General features: G+C 37.1%; 1 protein-coding gene across 3 annotated transcripts in view; it reads left to right on the forward strand.

Annotated features, from left to right (window-relative positions):
• The window catches only part of TRAPPC11 (trafficking protein particle complex subunit 11), a 37,816-nt gene that overhangs the window by 5,565 nt on the left and 15,778 nt on the right, over window positions 1–16,473 (forward strand). For all 3 annotated transcript variants that reach the window (XM_074353386.1, XM_074353387.1, XM_074353385.1), the window contains exons 5-22: window positions 756–870; window positions 2,818–2,917; window positions 3,291–3,364; window positions 4,930–5,026; window positions 6,377–6,510; window positions 7,144–7,291; window positions 9,283–9,376; window positions 10,115–10,194; window positions 10,290–10,368; window positions 10,451–10,505; window positions 10,853–10,998; window positions 11,435–11,496; window positions 11,580–11,712; window positions 12,299–12,429; window positions 13,992–14,147; window positions 15,617–15,804; window positions 15,923–16,071; window positions 16,247–16,368. In XM_074353386.1, the coding sequence (XP_074209487.1) occupies window positions 756–870; window positions 2,818–2,917; window positions 3,291–3,364; window positions 4,930–5,026; window positions 6,377–6,510; window positions 7,144–7,291; window positions 9,283–9,376; window positions 10,115–10,194; window positions 10,290–10,368; window positions 10,451–10,505; window positions 10,853–10,998; window positions 11,435–11,496; window positions 11,580–11,712; window positions 12,299–12,429; window positions 13,992–14,147; window positions 15,617–15,804; window positions 15,923–16,071; window positions 16,247–16,368 (2,063 nt within the window). The remainder of the gene's footprint in view (window positions 1–755; window positions 871–2,817; window positions 2,918–3,290; window positions 3,365–4,929; window positions 5,027–6,376; window positions 6,511–7,143; window positions 7,292–9,282; window positions 9,377–10,114; window positions 10,195–10,289; window positions 10,369–10,450; window positions 10,506–10,852; window positions 10,999–11,434; window positions 11,497–11,579; window positions 11,713–12,298; window positions 12,430–13,991; window positions 14,148–15,616; window positions 15,805–15,922; window positions 16,072–16,246; window positions 16,369–16,473) is intronic.

Here is a 16,473-nt window from a genome sequence, read left to right on the forward strand (position 1 = left end):
AGGCATGGTTTTTAAAGTTAAAATGCTTTATGCATTCAGTTATGGGAAAGATAGAGTGTTAACATTAAAAAGTACCAGTAACACATAATTAAATGCTTATTGTAAAAAACTAAAAACATCATAAAGAGTGCAGAGCTTCTTGAGTCCTGTTCCCCTAGTCCCACTTACCTCCCCACGCGGGCGCATGTCACTTGACAAAATGGTTATTCACTTGATTTTTTAAAAAGATTTTTTACTTATCTGAGATTTATTTGAAATTGTATTCCTTATGTAATATTTTTTCTTAACTTGCAGTAGGGCAAAGAGTCACACTAGGATTTTCGTTTCCTGTAAGAAAATGTCTTCGTTTCAAATGCTTATTTCTTCTACTACCTCAGACTTTGAGAGGCCAAATTATTTTTTTGTTTCTATGTGGAAACTTACAGCATCTTAAATAGTTTTGGAAACCACTTTCATGAATTGTTGCTTCCATTTTTAGTTACAGTTTTTGAAACGATTATGTGGAGAGTCTGTTGGCATTACTTGGGCTGTCTGACTTGGCTGTAGAAAATTCCATGGTGTTCTCCCGACAGATATGCACGGAGTAACTTCTGAGCACCCACAGGGCTCTCAAGGGCCCCAGGGGTCCACAGACATGGTGAAAAGTGGTTTTGGTCTTTTCTTAATTGCATTGTTCTGATTTGGGAAAATATTCATTTAGAAAAATACATTAATTATTTTATTTCTCTCTTTATCTTTGTGGAACTTGTCAACAGGGGAAGATGTGATTGCTTCAGAAAGGGCTGCAGCTTTGTGTAACGCGTGTGAACTCTCAGGAAAGTCTTTATTCGTGCTGCCCCACACGGACCACCTGGTGGGTTATATTATAAGGTAAATAAAGGTCCTTAACGTTTTTTTTCTTTAGATTGTTCATTAGGCATTGAGATATTGGGAGCTTAGACCCATTTATTTAAAAAGAAATTCATGTTCAGTGGGGGAAAGTTCAAAGGATACAAAGGATATAAGGTGAATATAAAGTCGTCTTCATCATTTCTTTAACCTTCTCCAATTCCTTGAGGTAACAGTTCCTTAAGTTTCCTTTCAAAATATGTTTTTTTATGTAAGAACAAATAATATATAATCTTTATAATACACACATATGTAAATGTAATCATATAATACATACTGATCTACCACGTGGTGTTACCTCATTGACACCACGTGTAGATCTAGCTCACCTTCATTTAAAATATTTGCATGTTTTTCCATTGTACTTTTCAGTAAATACCGTGTGTCCTTTTATATGACAGTGTCTTCATTTCTGGCTTGTTGTTTTGCTTCATTTTTGATATGCTGATGTATATTCTTAAGTAATTTGTAAAAAGAGTCTGAGCTCCACCATATCTTAAATAGCATTATAAAGCCTTGGTATATAGCGGGCATGTTACCTGGGGACACAGCATTGTCTCACAAATTATGTGACTGTTACCCATTATTTTCTAGCATTCAGTGTGGTAGGGGAGAGGTTTTATGGTATTCAATTTCTGACTAGGATGTATTTTGATATGAATATTTTCATTGATTTTAATTATAAAATGGTTTCCCTTTTTATTCTGCGTAAACATCCTTAAACTCAAGAACAGTGTAGTCTGTCTTTAGTTATTGCCTCTCTTGCCTTTGTTCCTGCGTCTCAGAAGCAGGCTTCTGCCAATGATCTGCTCCCGGAAGGCACATGGCTTTCTCTTTGGTGTGAAAGTGGCCTGGCTGCTGAGAAAGAGAAGTATCTGTTCAGGAGGAGGGGGCGTAGGATAGCAGCAGGGTCCAGTGGGAAGATGACCTGCAGGACCACTTACATGCAGTTCGTGGAAAAGCAATGATCGGTAGCTGTGACCCCAGATAAAGTCACACCAGTAGCCACTAAGAATAGAGATGATGGCCCAGAACACAGAGGAAAAGGATAATGAGCTTTGTTTTTTCAGTTCGAGCACATGACCCACAGAGAGCCCCGGGGGGCCGGGACGACATCTGGGTGACTGATAGCCCCGCAGGTGCCCGTCTTCCGCGGTGACTCATCCCGGCCTCCTGGCTGGCCCTGGACTGCCTCTCTAGGCTTTTGACATTTCCTGCTTGTCCTTTGCACCTGGGGACTTCCCCGGTCACACTGCCGTTCCTTGTCAGTATGCTTCCTGCTAGCTCCTGTCTTCTGGCTCTGCTTTGCTGGGCTCTCTCTTACTCCACTGACCATGAATTCAGCTTTCTTTCGTGCCCTAGGAAGGTACTTCTGATATGAACTTCTTTTCACAAACAGAACTTTGAGTTATTTACCTATTGCTCGTTCAAATTTCTTGGTTCGTTTGTCATCTCATAATTATGGAGTGAAGCAGGATTTAATTTATACAAATGTTATTTTCGCCTCATTTGCCAGTTCTTAGTTTTGGTCCTTTTCCCTTTAGTTTTCTTATTCTTTAAACTCTAAATATTAGTCACAAAAAATTGTCAAATCTAATTAAGTATTGAATATCTGTTTTCCTTCACACTTCTTAATAAAATTATAAAATAGTAGGGGTGGGAGTAATCTTACAGATTATAGGAAAGTTATTTTTATCAGTTATTTCTTGGACTAGATAATTTTAAGTGGGGAGGTTGTCTTATTTGTAGATTTTTTTTAACCTAAAAATTCAGTTTATATTATGCCTCCCTTCTTATCTTAATCATGAAGTAAACCAGACATCATCTGTGTCAGGATTTTACTTTCAGTTCTTACAAATACGATTCTTGAAAACAGTTCGGTTTAAAATAACTTCAGTGTTTGAATGTTGGGTTTTTTTTTTTTAACAGATTAGAAAATGCCTTTTATGAACATGCACAGACGTATTACTACACTGAGATCAGACGGGTGAAATCTCACAAAGAATTTTTGAATAAAACCACGCACCAGGTACATGTCTTTTCCTAAAGAAGGAAATAATAGCAGTGTTCTAGAGCAGGTTATTCATCACGGATTATTTTTGAGGGGATTATCAAATGTCTTTAATACTTTGATTCTTTTTAAAATGGTTTCTGTACTTTTGAAGTTCTTTAAAAAGACTTTTAAAAACAAATGTCTTTTATGCTCTTTGCCCTTAGAGCTCTTAAAGATAGATTTTTATGGCCTTCTTAACTGTATTTGTTTATTGGAATAATTCTTGAACTTTAACTTTGAATATTTTCCTTCATACTTTTAGGTCTCCTCTTAATAAACAGTATTATAATTTTTATCCTTTAAGAGAATGCTTGTAGTAATGGTATTTTTTTCTCATTCTTTTCTTCAGCTTTTATTTGTTCGACATCAGTTCAAAATAGCTTTCTTCAGTGAGTTGAAACAGGATACGCAGAATGCTCTGAAGTAAGTTTCTAACAGCTGTCAAACTAAATTTTTCAATAACATGTTAATGGCAATTTCTGAATCTCAGCCAGACTTTAATTTTAAAATGTTTATGTTGGTTAGATTCAGGTTTATAAAATTATAATATTATTATAATATTCACTTTAATTTGTCTAGAGATACAATATAGTATTTTTTAAAAATTATATCCATTATTATCAGAAGTAAATTTTATAGTGTCAGAAAGCTTTCTGGTCTAATTTAATTAAATTTCGTGATCTAAAGACACGTAATACTAAAATTTTTCTCATTCTGCTGCCCACTTCTTATTTGTGTATTCAGTAAAATCCTTGTATTAAGACCAGTTTACAAGGTTTAATGTATATTAAACATTATCTGAATCAGGCTAATTTCTTAAGGTGTATAGTACATTTATTCAATTCAACTATGATTTTATTTTTATTTTATTTTTTTTAGTTTATAATGCCTGCCACTCACATCACTTTTCATTCAAAGGCTCTGCTTAGTGCTTTGAAGGGTAGTTGCAGGTGTGTTGGCAGTGGTTAAACATTCTATTCCTTTGCTTTTGTATTTTATGAAGGACAATTCAATAAAACATCTCTCCCTAGCTTTAACTCAGTTTTTTTAAGATTGACAGTGGCAGTGTAGCAAAGGGATCAAAACCAGCTATATATCCCAAAATTGAGGAAAGGCTAAGTATACGGGGGCAGGGAGTGGACAGAAATAAATAAATCTGTCATTCAAAGAAATATTGCAGAAACTTCCTCTTTCTTGTTACTAATGAGGTGCTAAGCACCAAGCTGTGTTCTTTAAATCTCGGTGAACTCCTACAGGTATAGCTGGCTTTCACGTAGTTCATTTTTTGTCCTTAGTATTAGTTAAACACCCTCAATTCCAATTCTGTTCGAAACCTGTTCTGGAAAGAAAAATGTTACCTGGAGAAGTTAGGAGCAAACAGTTTTCTGTGGAGAAGCCTGAGATTTTTCTGGTTACCTTCCATCTCCAGGCGCTTCCTTCCCACAGGCTGTCTCCCTCAGCACTACCTGCCCTGAGGGCGTCCCCCACTCCAGCCCGTCCCCCCGAGGCCAGGGGTGCCCACTCGACTTGTAGAGCTACTTGAGTTTAAAGCTTTTGACCCGTCTGTCTTGATAGCACCTTCTTTGCTAATACAGTTTCTCTTTAAGAAAGTCGTAATGATGGTTTTAAAAAAATACTTTTTTTTCTAACAGAATCCTGATTTTCTTTTCAGAATGCTGATTTTTTGATGTAACTTTGAACAGTTTTCCACTTCACTATCATTTTTCCACTTATCTCCTATCAGTTGTAGACAGATGTTAATGACAACAGGGTTCAATGGTTTGGTCCTTACTGAGAAGTCATTGATTCCTCCCAAGTATAATGAATCAATATATCATTTTTCAGGAAATCAGAGATTGATATGTGTGTGTTATTGAGCTGTTGAGTGCTAAGAAATGTTGAGTAAATATTATCTCTGTTATTTCTAACAATTTTGCTCTTAGGAATCTTTTCTTAAAATTAATCTTCCTTCCCCATGTTTATATTAGGAATTACAGGACCGCCTATAACCTTGTACATGAATTGAGAGCCCATGAAACTAATATTCTGGAAATTAAGACCATGGCAGGATTTATAAACTACAAGGTAATAGTTATACTTCCAAATGAGGAAAATTTAGCTTTAAATATTAGATTGTTTTTTTAAAATTAAAAATTCAAATTAGTCATCTGTGTTGAGAAGTGAGTATTTGATTAATTGCACTCTGCTCTTTTATGTCCTTTATCTCAAGGAGCACCCTGGTTCTTAGCAGCCTACTTGTGTGCTTGGTTTTGGGCGAGGGGTCCCAGAGTTCTCATTCAGAGCAGTTGTACTTTTGTGAAACTCCTTGAGGAGGGTATTTTTTTGTTTTTAAGTGGGAGCAGGAGGGAGTGAGAAGAAAGCTGCGTATAGTATTGAATTTTAAGATGCAACCAATTAGAACTGTGTTAAGCCCTCCTTGGTTTAATGGCGCAGCCGCAGACAAGATGTACCTCCTCATCTTAGAGGAAACTTCTATAGGTTATGTGAGCATTTTAAGATTGTATATGATAGAAATGGGTGCCCCAGAAGGCAAGAGAGGCTGTCTGTTTTGCTTTTAATCTTTCTACACTCATCTTTTAAGGAGGCTGGCGCTGGGTTGGTGATGTGAGGGCAGACGGATACTTTATTCATTGCATGTGTAACCGTAAATTGCTACAGCTTCTGCCAAGACTGTTTTTGCAATGACTGTACAGATTGAAAGTGGACGTTCCCTTTGACCCAACAATTCCATTTTGGAAAGTGTATCCCACCTACATGCTAAGACGTGCACAGCACGTGTCCAAGGATGCTTATCACGTCTTGTGACAGGAAAAGATTGGAAACTGGATGGATGAGAGACTTAACTTTTCATGTATTCCTTTACACATACAAAAATATTAAAACTGGTAATAAGCATAGGGAGATACACTTAGGCTTTGTTTCTTTTTTTCGTTTTACCCCCCATATAGATTCTTACTTTGAAATAGCATCCCAGAGAAAATCTTTTCAAGAATTTCTGTAATCCTTGTTTGGTACAGAGTCTCCTGTGCTCTAGCTGTGCCAACAGTTCTAAAACTGAAAGTTAACCTGTCCTTTCTCAGCTCCCTGTTGGAGATGTTTTATTTTTGCCCATCTTTATGTTCTTCGTTGGGTTTAATATTTCTCTGTTCTATTCTACACTTTTGAAAATTTTTCAAAGGTATAGAATAGATTCATTACAAATAGATAAATGAAAATTTCCCTAGGGGACGTAGCCTCTGCTTTCAGCATGACCTTTCTAACAGAGGAACCCGGTCCTATTATTGCACTGCAATTCTGTTGCACTTCAGAGAAGGGAATCCCAAAGTTAGTCTCAAATTTTACATATTTTGAAATGCATATGCCTTTTGACTTTGATTTCCTCCTTTACTTTGGGGTCGATGTGACATTTTGCAGATCTGTAGGCTGTGTTTCCAGCACAACACCCCGTTGGACGCGATCGCTCAGTTCCGAAAGCACGTCGACCTGTGTAAGAAGAAGATCGGAAGTGCGGAGCTGTCTTTTGAGCACGCGGCATGGATGTCTAAGCAGTATGTTTTAAATTGTACTTGCAGAATGTTTTTTAAACAAATGGGACTTGGAGGGATGGAATCAGCATAAACTTTGGTTCTAAACTGAAGCAAGATTTTTGCCAGTAAGTAGGTTTTTAATAATCTAGCATAAGTAATGGTAGATACCGATTCATATAGTTCCTTGACGGAAATCAGCTAATTCATGGTACCATCTCTTTCATTCAACACCTATTATATTGAGTTTCCACCATATGTCCAGATACTAAGAGTCTAGTAGTGAATAAGACAGCATCCCTGCTGATGCTGAGACTGATGATTAAAAATTGCTAAAATGAAAATTTTTCCAGAAACAAGGCTGTATTTGAGTGGTGGGACCCATGTTGACCTCTGGTTTGATGGTTTATTTATGAAGACTTACTGGCACAGAAGAGTTGACTTATTAAATGGAGAATTTTTCTGTAACCTACAGTGAGTGTGTATTAGTCTAGACAAAGAGATCCCCACAGTTCACAGTTCATCAGTAGCGTTATTTTGACGCAGTCTGCTGAGGTTTTTGGTTCTAGGATGAATCACTGTTAGACGTAAGCTGCTTTTTCTTTCCTTTTTCTTTTTCATTCGTTTTTTAAATTTCTTGATTTTTTTTTCTTTAAGATTCCAGGCCTTTGGAGATTTATTTGATGAAGCTATTAAATTGGGGTTGACAGCTATTCAAACACAGAATCCTGGTTTCTATTACCAGCAGGCAGCGTACTACGCCCAGGAGCGGAAGCAGCTCGCAAAAGCCCTCTGTCACCACGAGGTGAGTCGCCGACTCCTGTGTTATCTGGCGTTTAGGAACCTTATTAATCTTCTCTGGAAGGAAGGTAAGACTGATTGGTGTTGGTGATTTTTTTTCCAAGCCTTTGCACATAATGCGTTTTTATCTTTCATCTTTTCAGGTATTAGGGTTATTTTCAGTTTCAGCCTGAGTACTCTAACTTCCACCTGTGAATTAGGAAGTTTTTCTCTGACGAACTGGTTTATGATTGGCAATAAGTTAGTGATTTAGACGAGAGAAAATTGCTGTAAAATAAAGCCACCATTTATTCCATGCCACGCTGTAAACCCGTTGTTTAGTTTCTGTGCTCACTGCTTTATTTTGACCCACAGGAGAGGATGACTTTGACTTCTTCTCTTCCTGGGGTTTTCCTCTGGAAAACTCTGAAGAACCTATCTGAAGCATCATGTTACTCGTGTCGTTTCTTAAACTTGACGTTTCATTTTGCCTTTCTCTTGGATGATTATATTTAGATACCGGTTTCCCCAAAAATACCTTTCAATTAAGAACATGGTGTGTGTGTGTGTGTGTGTGTGTGTGTGTGTGTGTGTATGTGTGTATAGACAGAGACATTTGCATTCAGACTTATATCAGTTTGTTTTCACTTAAAACCTTAGATTTCTTCTCTGAAGATAGGTGAATATTAACAACAGTACTGCTTAAACTGTTCAAAAAAGCAGTTTGCATATTAGCACTTTAACTGTTTGGATTTTTCCCCCCTCAAACCATACTGTAACTAGACTGTTTTCTACCATGTTATTTGTATATGGTGTATAATTTCATTGCATGTTTTATATTTTAATTTCCCTCAAACCATACTATAACTAGACTATTTTCTACCGTTTTATTTGTATATGGTGTATAACTTCATTGCATGTTTTGTATTTTAAAAGTTGGGCATATTGTGATTTGAGCAAAGTATTTTAAAAGGTCGTTAAAAGTAGGTCTTGAAAAGGATACGAGGTAACGTGCATTAACAAATGTTGGCTGGAATGTAAAATAATATTTCTGTCAAATAAAATTTGAGAAGCCTCAAAAGCATGCCTATCTTTGGACCCAGAATTTCACATTCAGGAAGCCTAAGGCAGATAAGAAATCCTGAGAGACAAGTGTTAAGATTTATTTATAAAGTTGTTCTGACAGATTTATTGATTGTAATGTAAATTAAAACAACATGAACAACTTATAGGGAATCTGTTACAATGTGGAACAACGGGCAACCATGAAAAATGTTTTGGAGGAATACTTCATGATATGGTGAGATGTACAGAATGTACTTAAATGAAAGAAGCAGGTTAACAATTATTTCAGTAGATAATAAATGTTTGCGTACAAAACCTGGAAGAATAAAGTATGCATTGTTAACAGTGGTCTATAGGTAATTTAAATTTTTATTCTTTTACTTTTGGAAGTTTTCTGCATTTTTCAGCAATTACTTGTATTACATTTTGGTTTCAGAGGGAAAAAGTTATAAAAAAGAAAAGTAAAGCAGTGTAAATTTGTAAATTCTGGTGCCAAAAATACCCTTCCCCCATCAATACCAAAATTTAATACACAAGTGATAAAGAAGGAAAATAGTGTCTTCTTTTTAAAACTCCTTGTAATACTATTTTCATTTGCTTGTAAAGCACTTATGCATATGGAATAACCATCAAGCATAACTTGTAGCATATTTTTACTGGTTTATAGTTTAAAAGAAAATGTAAAGAGGTTAAGTAGTGTGAAATCATTTGTCTGAATCAGGTTGATTTATTTAGTTTAATTTTTCTGAGACTACCTAGTATTAGATGAAACATTTTTAGTTTGGTTTTGTGGAAATTTAATTTATGTTAAAATAGTCACAACCTTGATACTCGACCGTGGGTTTGGTATTTGTATTTATCAAGGCTTTTTCATCCTAACAAAGATGGAGGGAGAGCTGCCTTGGGTGGAGTTGTGTAAACGCTAACTCGGGGTTGTGTTTTCATTTGCAGCCTTCTGTAACGTATCCCAGTCCGGACCCCTTAGAAACACAGACAGGCGTTCTTGACTTCTATGGACAGCGATCATGGCGACAAGGAATACTAAGTAAATAATTTTTTCCTCCTCTTTCTCTCAACTTCAGAAGGCAAAAGATTGCTATCATACTTCTTCCATTGGCTGCATTAGGCATAACAAATTATGTTGAAGTAAAAATATGTGTTTTTAAAAGATTTTAAGTGTCAGTTCTTCATTTTTTAGAATGTTTTCTTTGTATCACTACATCTTAGAATAACATAAAGATGTGGGTCTGATCAGAACACTTGGACATCTGTTGTCTTAAACAGATGTAACATAAGTAAGCCACTGCTGTCTGTTTAAATATTTGAATTCCAGTTAACTTTAATGATTTTTTATATTTGATATTTTAAAACATCATTACTTGTATGACCTTAAAAATAATTTCTCTGCATCTTCTTTGTGTTTTGTACATACTTAATTTGAGCAGTGTCTCTGGCCATTGAACCTTATGTGTTAAGAAATTATTTACTTGAAGCTACAGGAAACGTATTCTGTCTGGAGAGTAATACTGATATTATTCTTGAGGTGGTTGATTCCACTCAGGCAGTAGCGTACTGAGCTCAGTGATGTTTCCTTCAGAACCCAGATCACAGAGCAGTCTCCATGCTGACAAATCTGTCTCTTAGGATCGTTGAAATTCTAGAATGTTTAAGAATCTTCAGTACATTATATTAAAGGATTCAAGGAGTGTACACATCCGATGTCTGCGTGAAGGATTTATGTTCAGTGAGCTGTCTGAAATGGGTTGTGTCCTCTGTTATGCAGGCTTTGATCTTTCTGATCCTGAGAAAGAGAAGGCGGGGATTCTTGCTGTTCAGCTGAAGGAGAGAAGCGTTGTCCACTCTGTAAGCTTTTTTCCAATATCAGCTTTTTTACCATATTCAAGGAAGACATGAGACTACTTTTATTGAAATGTTTCACCCTTTATCTTTTCAAACAGGAAATAATAATAACTCTTCTGAGCAATGCTGTTGCACAATTTAAGAAATATAAATGTCCAAGAATGAAAAGTCACCTGAGTATGTATCTGTAACGTGCCACAATTTCGTGTAGCTGTGAGTCATTTTAAACTCCATACACAAAATCTTTTCTCCTTTACAGTGGTTCAGATGGGAGAGGAATATTACTATGCGAAGGATTACACCAAAGCTTTGAAGTGAGTCCTGTTCACTGCTTATTTTCACAAGTTTTCTGATTCCTTTCCAGCAAAATTAGAATGGAAATTTGTATTGAAAGATTTATTTCCGTATTTATTTCTACTCCTGTTAAACTCCATTTCCGTGATTTTTTTTTTTTCAAGTACTGTCTGCTGGTTCAATCATTTTCAAAGTCTGAGGAAACCTCACAGTTACCTAATGTGAAAATACCTGTTAAACTATATCAGTACCATGTTCTGAAGTTTGTGTAAAATGAGTCAAGCACTTTATTTTGGTCTCTCCAAGAACTCTTCAAACCCTTTCCCGTGACACGGACTCAGCGTGTCTGTGGCTTGTCTCCTGTTAGGTTGCTGGACTATGTGATGTGTGATTACCGGAGCGAAGGCTGGTGGACCCTCCTCACGTCCATACTGACCACCGCTCTGAAGTGTTCCTACCTCATGGCCCAACTGAAAGATTACATTACGTATTCCCTAGAACTCCTTGGAAGAGGTAACCTGAGGTTCTTTCAGTAAAATTCTGGATCATCTTTACATCATTTGACATCTTTAAGCTTCTTAAAATTGGGAGACTGATTCAGTCTCAAATATCTGGTAGTACTTTTGTTCTGTGCAGGCCGCTTTGCTGAGTGAAGGGGTTTATACTTTCGTGGAACTTATATCATAGCTGAGGGTCTTACTGTAGTTGAGAAGAAAGAATTTCTTCTGCCCTTTTGAAAGTGGCTAAGAACAGTTTTTCACATAGAGTTCAAGTGCACATATATGCAGTGCTGGGGGTAACTTTTAGAAAGCTGTGCTGGCAGTTTTCCAGAATTGTGCTCAGCCACCCTGGAAGACATCTTTATTCCTCAGTATTTTTACACCTGAAGTGGGGGTAGCAGTCTTGCCTGACTTATGTTCTCAGTTTTTCCCTTCTTCCTTCACATTAGCTTCAACTCTGAAAGATGACCAGAAATCTCGGATAGAAAAGAACCTCATAAATGTTTTAATGGTAGGTTGGGATTCTTTGTATAAAATCTGTGTCTCATATATATATAACTAACTGAACAGATGTTGAATCCTATGTTGGTGCAGAATGAAAGTCCTGACCCTGAACCTGACTGTGATATATTAGCTGTGAAAACTGCCCAGAAGCTGTGGGCAGACCGAATTTCCCTGGCTGGCAGCAATGTTTTCACAATAGGAGTCCAGGACTTCGTGCCATTTGGTGGGTAACCAGCTTCTACAGTATTATTTCAGAGAAATTGTTCTTATTTCTACAAAATGAATAGATGAGGAGTAGTAAATGTAAGTCAAGGAATTTTTCAGAGTACAGTCATTTTATAGGTGAACTGATTTTTTTTTTAAACTTTCTCCCTGTTGACTTATAAAGTTGGTTAAAATTTTAAGTTCTTAGGTCTTAAAATTTGCTTTGTTCATTTGTAGTTAAGATGCTATTTGAAACTCATTTGAAAAGACAGTTATTTAAAAGGTTTATGCTTTAATGTCTGGGCAGGTACCTTGAACTAAGTTAAAAATAACAAAATGGTTCTCTTTAAAATCCTATGTCAGTTACATTTCAGGTACAACCATGTTTTTAAAATTAAAGAGGTTTTGGAGCTAGAGTTTGTTTAAATTTGCTTTTTGAAAAGTGAGCCACATTTATGTCTGTTGAAATGTTTCAAGTGCAGAAGTCAGTAAGAATGTGGAGTGTCGCTGACTCCTTTCTGAAGAGCACACCTGGATCAGAGAACACTGTGTGTGGCTCTGGGGGGTCGGGGAGTGTCTGACAGCCCTTTCTGTTTCATTTCTAGTGCAATGCAAAGCCAAGTTCCACGCCCCCAGTTTTCATGTGGATGTTCCCGTGCAGTTTGATATTTATCTGAAGGCTGATTGTCCACATCCCATTCGGTTTTCTAAGCTCTGTGTCAGCTTTAATAATCAGGTAAAAAAAAACACATTTTCAATGTGTTTTTACCATGTGTGTATCTTACTGTCACTTGAGTTATGTTAGGTAAAATGAGCTCAGTGAATTTTAGATCTTAATGGTTTTGTGTTAACAAATGGACTTTGATAAAGTCTATTCAGAAATGATGGGGGTAGGGTATAGCTCAGTGGCTTTGTACGTGCTGTTTTCTCTGCTTGGATTGGTCTTCCCTCCTCTTTCATTTACTTAATTCCTCTGCCTGTTTTATACCCTTAAGAGCTCACTTCCTCGGGGACACCTCCCCTGACCTACATGACCGATGGGCCCAGCCAGGCTCACATAACCCCTCCTAGTTCTTGTCACAGCCGTGGTTAAACTTTTGTCCTGTGATTATTTGGTACATTACTTGTTTTTACTAAAATGTAAGCTGCAAGAAGACAGATGATTTTTATTTTTGCTCCCTCTGAATAGTCTAACTCTGAAATTAGAGGGTCAGTATAGAGACTGTTACCTTTCTTTTCCTGTTATAGTCTCTTATTCCATTTCTTTCTCTTTCTTTTTTTCCTTTTAACAACATGGAACATGTTATAATTAGATTAATAAAAATATTAAAATGGAAAGCAGTTCATTTTTGAAGTTATATTCTGAGCATATGTTATTTGAAATTTAAGATACAAATCACAAGAAAAATGTTAGTGGGTACATAGGCTTCATACGCCAGGAGCAGATATGAAAGTTAGAAGGAAAGTACAAACTTTAACTATGTGAGAATTTTCCATGAAGATAATTCATTGCTGGGAGAGAAGATGGCTCTTGGAAAGTTCTTGATCTTTACTGAGTGGATGAGGATGGTGATTCTGTAGATACATACACAAAACATGGCCCCATATCTGTGACGAGTATGCTTTTCTGGGAAGGTGGCCACACATTCAGTTCAGAACATGTTGAATTTGGAGTAATAGTGGAATTACTACTCCATGGATGACTGTGAAGATGAGCTTTTAGCTAAGGAAAGAGGTCAGAATTAGATGTTTTTATGTGGGAAATACTAGCGCAGAGATGCAAAATATGCAGAGATGGTGAAACTTTGCAGTGAAATGAACAGAAGAGAAAAGCAGAACCAAAAGCCAAGGACTGAGACTTGTGGAACCTCTGAGTTTGGGGGACAAGAAGAAGGAAGAGAGACCTTTGAGGGAAAAACAGAAGATGCCAGAGAGGGTGAGAAACAGGAGATACAGCGTCATGGAAGCCAAGTGAAAAGAAAGCTCTTTAAGAAAAGGTGATAGAAGTGTCCAGTGCAACAAAGAATATGTCTTTGTTTCTCTCCCCAGGAGGAGGGTGTCCAAACGTTTCAGAAGTCGACTTGTGTGTGGTGAACTCTCTTTGTCTTGTGGCAGGAGTGAGTGGATGAGGGCCACCATTTGGCATAAAAATGCTTTCTTTAAAATTAATAACCCTTCATACTGCTTCAGTTTAGTGCAGTTTAACTTAATAAACTCCAAATAATTTGGTGTTTAGTGTTAGCAAAACACGTGACATTTGAGCTCATAAACCATGACCCTTGCTAACCTCTTTTTCAGGAATACAACCAGTTCTGTGTAATCGAAGAAGCATCCAAAGCAAGTGAAGTTTTAGAAAATTTGACTCAGGGAAAGATGTGCTTAGTTCCTGGTAAAACAAGGAAGTTTTTGTTTAAGTTTGTTGCAAAAACTGAAGATGTGGGAAAGAAAATTGAGGTTAGTTATGAATTTTGTTTAACAAATATTTTAAATGATAAAAGTAATTATATATCAGAAGAAAACTTAAATAATACAAAAGCTTATTAGGTAAAAAATTAAGACCTTCCACTTGACTTCCCAAGGAAAACCATTCATTATGGCTTTTTGTAGGTTTCCCTTCATCAAGAATATACTATATGTAATATTTAGCAGTTGGCTTTTTTCACTTAATAGTGTTGTATTAGACATCATTTCCTCTTAGTACATGAGACCAACCTCAGTTTTTAAAGAATTTAAATAATCAGTTAAGGAATTTCAAGCTGGAAATTTATATATATATGGAATATACATGTATATGGAAAAAGGTATAGAAGAAAAATGTATTCTGTATTGTAGCAATTATATTTTGTGTAATATGACATAATTCAGATTAAAGAGCTATGTCATTTTGTTTGTATGTTGCTGATTGCATATTTTTAAAGAAAAAATGAAGATACATATTTTAAAGGATTCATTTAATGTAGATAATTAAAATGTCCTTCAGAAATATGAGATGAAAGTAATATTTTACTCTGGGGCCAAACTATGTGGGTTTCAGTTCCAGCTCTCCAGCTTACTAGCTTGTGGCCCTGGGCAGTTGCTTGACCTCTTAGCATCTCAGTGTATGCATCTATAAAATGGGGATAATGACAGTACCTACTCCTTAGTGTTTCACGAGGATTGAATCAGTTAGTGTAAATTGCTTGGAGTAGGGATCAGGACCAGGTAAGCTCTCATTAAGTGCTTCTTTCCCATGGCTTGAATGGGAATGGTTGGCTAATGTGAACTTGGGACCATTTCTAAGTCAGAAACTTAAGACTGTAGTCCCAGTATTCCCATAACAATTTTTGTGAATCTGTTGATTTTATTATTAACCAATATCCAGAAGTTTTGCTTATTCATTTTTTAAAATTCTTCATGATTTTGACCAAATCCCTAATTACTTGTTTTATATTTCACAAGGTACCTAAGGAAGCCTGCCACACATAAATCATAATTATACTATTTTGAGTATATTTCTTAATGGATACAGTTGAAAGAACATTTATGCAATTAGTAAAGAACTTCGTTGCTAATACTGTAGGTGTGTTCAGGAAAAAGATGTGTGGAGTCAGGAATTAGGTGATGAGTATGTTCATGGTTATCAAAACATTCATTTATTTCACTCAGCAACCACTCATTGACCGTTTGCTGCTTGGGGCCTTGCGCCGGGTGCTAAGATAACAATACCGTACAGTCCGTGTCTGAGCTAGCAAGTTGGATTTAAAAACGAAATAGTGGAGACCGCACACGCTGCTAGCCAATGTCACAGCTAGTCGGTGTCCTGACTGCTGTCCCACTGTGGGTCCGAGGGGCGCTGTCACCCAACACTCTGCCTTGTAATTTGTTGGAAGGGGCTGGTGACAAGCCAGTCTGCGGTGCGTTTCTGACAGCCCTCTTCCTTCCAGATTACATCCGTGGATCTGGTTCTGGGCAACGAGGCGGGACGATGTGTGGTTTTAAGTTGGCAGGGAGGAGGAGGGGACGCCGCTTCCGCCCAGGAAGCCTTACAGGCCTCCCGTTCTTTCAAAAGAAGACCGAAGCTCGCGGCCGGAGAGGTTCACTGGGACAGCGTCGTGGGCCAGGCCAGCACCATGTAAGTCGGCCTGGGGGCAGATTGCAGAAGGTCGGCTTACTTTTGAGTACTTTAAGTACTTTGGTTTTTTTTTCTTTGCTTTTTAGAATGAGTTACTTAGCTAACCTTTTTCCCAAAGGATCATTTCCAGAGTTCCAAACATTTCTGTCCATCTGCGGCATGACCCTCCTGCCCTGACGAACGAAATGTACTGTTTGCTTGTGACTGTTGAGTCCCACGAAAAGACCCCCATCAGAGACGTGAAGCTCACTGCTGGTTTAAAACCCGGTAAACATTCCTTTTTAAAATTCGATCAGTGTGAATCCAACATAAAATAAACATCGGTGTTATCAGCTATAGGAAGTTTGTTTAAAATATGGTTATAACGTAGTGCTCTGTGTGAAGTATTCAATGTTCGGAGGAATGTTTGAATTTTTTAAAATGCCCACGTTAATACTTTTAGGACAGGATGCCAACTTAACTCAGAAAACTCACGTGACTCTTCACGGAACAGAGCTGTGTGACGAGTCCTACCCGGCTCTACTCACCGACATTCCTGTTGGAGACTTACATCCAGGGGAACAGGTGAACGTGGTCCACTGTGATTGGGGAGGAAATCAGTTAGGTTGTAGTTTTAAATATGTTATGAGTCTAAGACAGTTTTAGAGCATTTTAACAGCATATCCCAAG

Source organism: Camelus bactrianus, chromosome 26 (genome assembly GCF_048773025.1).
Source record: "Camelus bactrianus isolate YW-2024 breed Bactrian camel chromosome 26, ASM4877302v1, whole genome shotgun sequence".
Classification (NCBI taxonomy): domain Eukaryota; kingdom Metazoa; phylum Chordata; class Mammalia; order Artiodactyla; family Camelidae; genus Camelus; species Camelus bactrianus.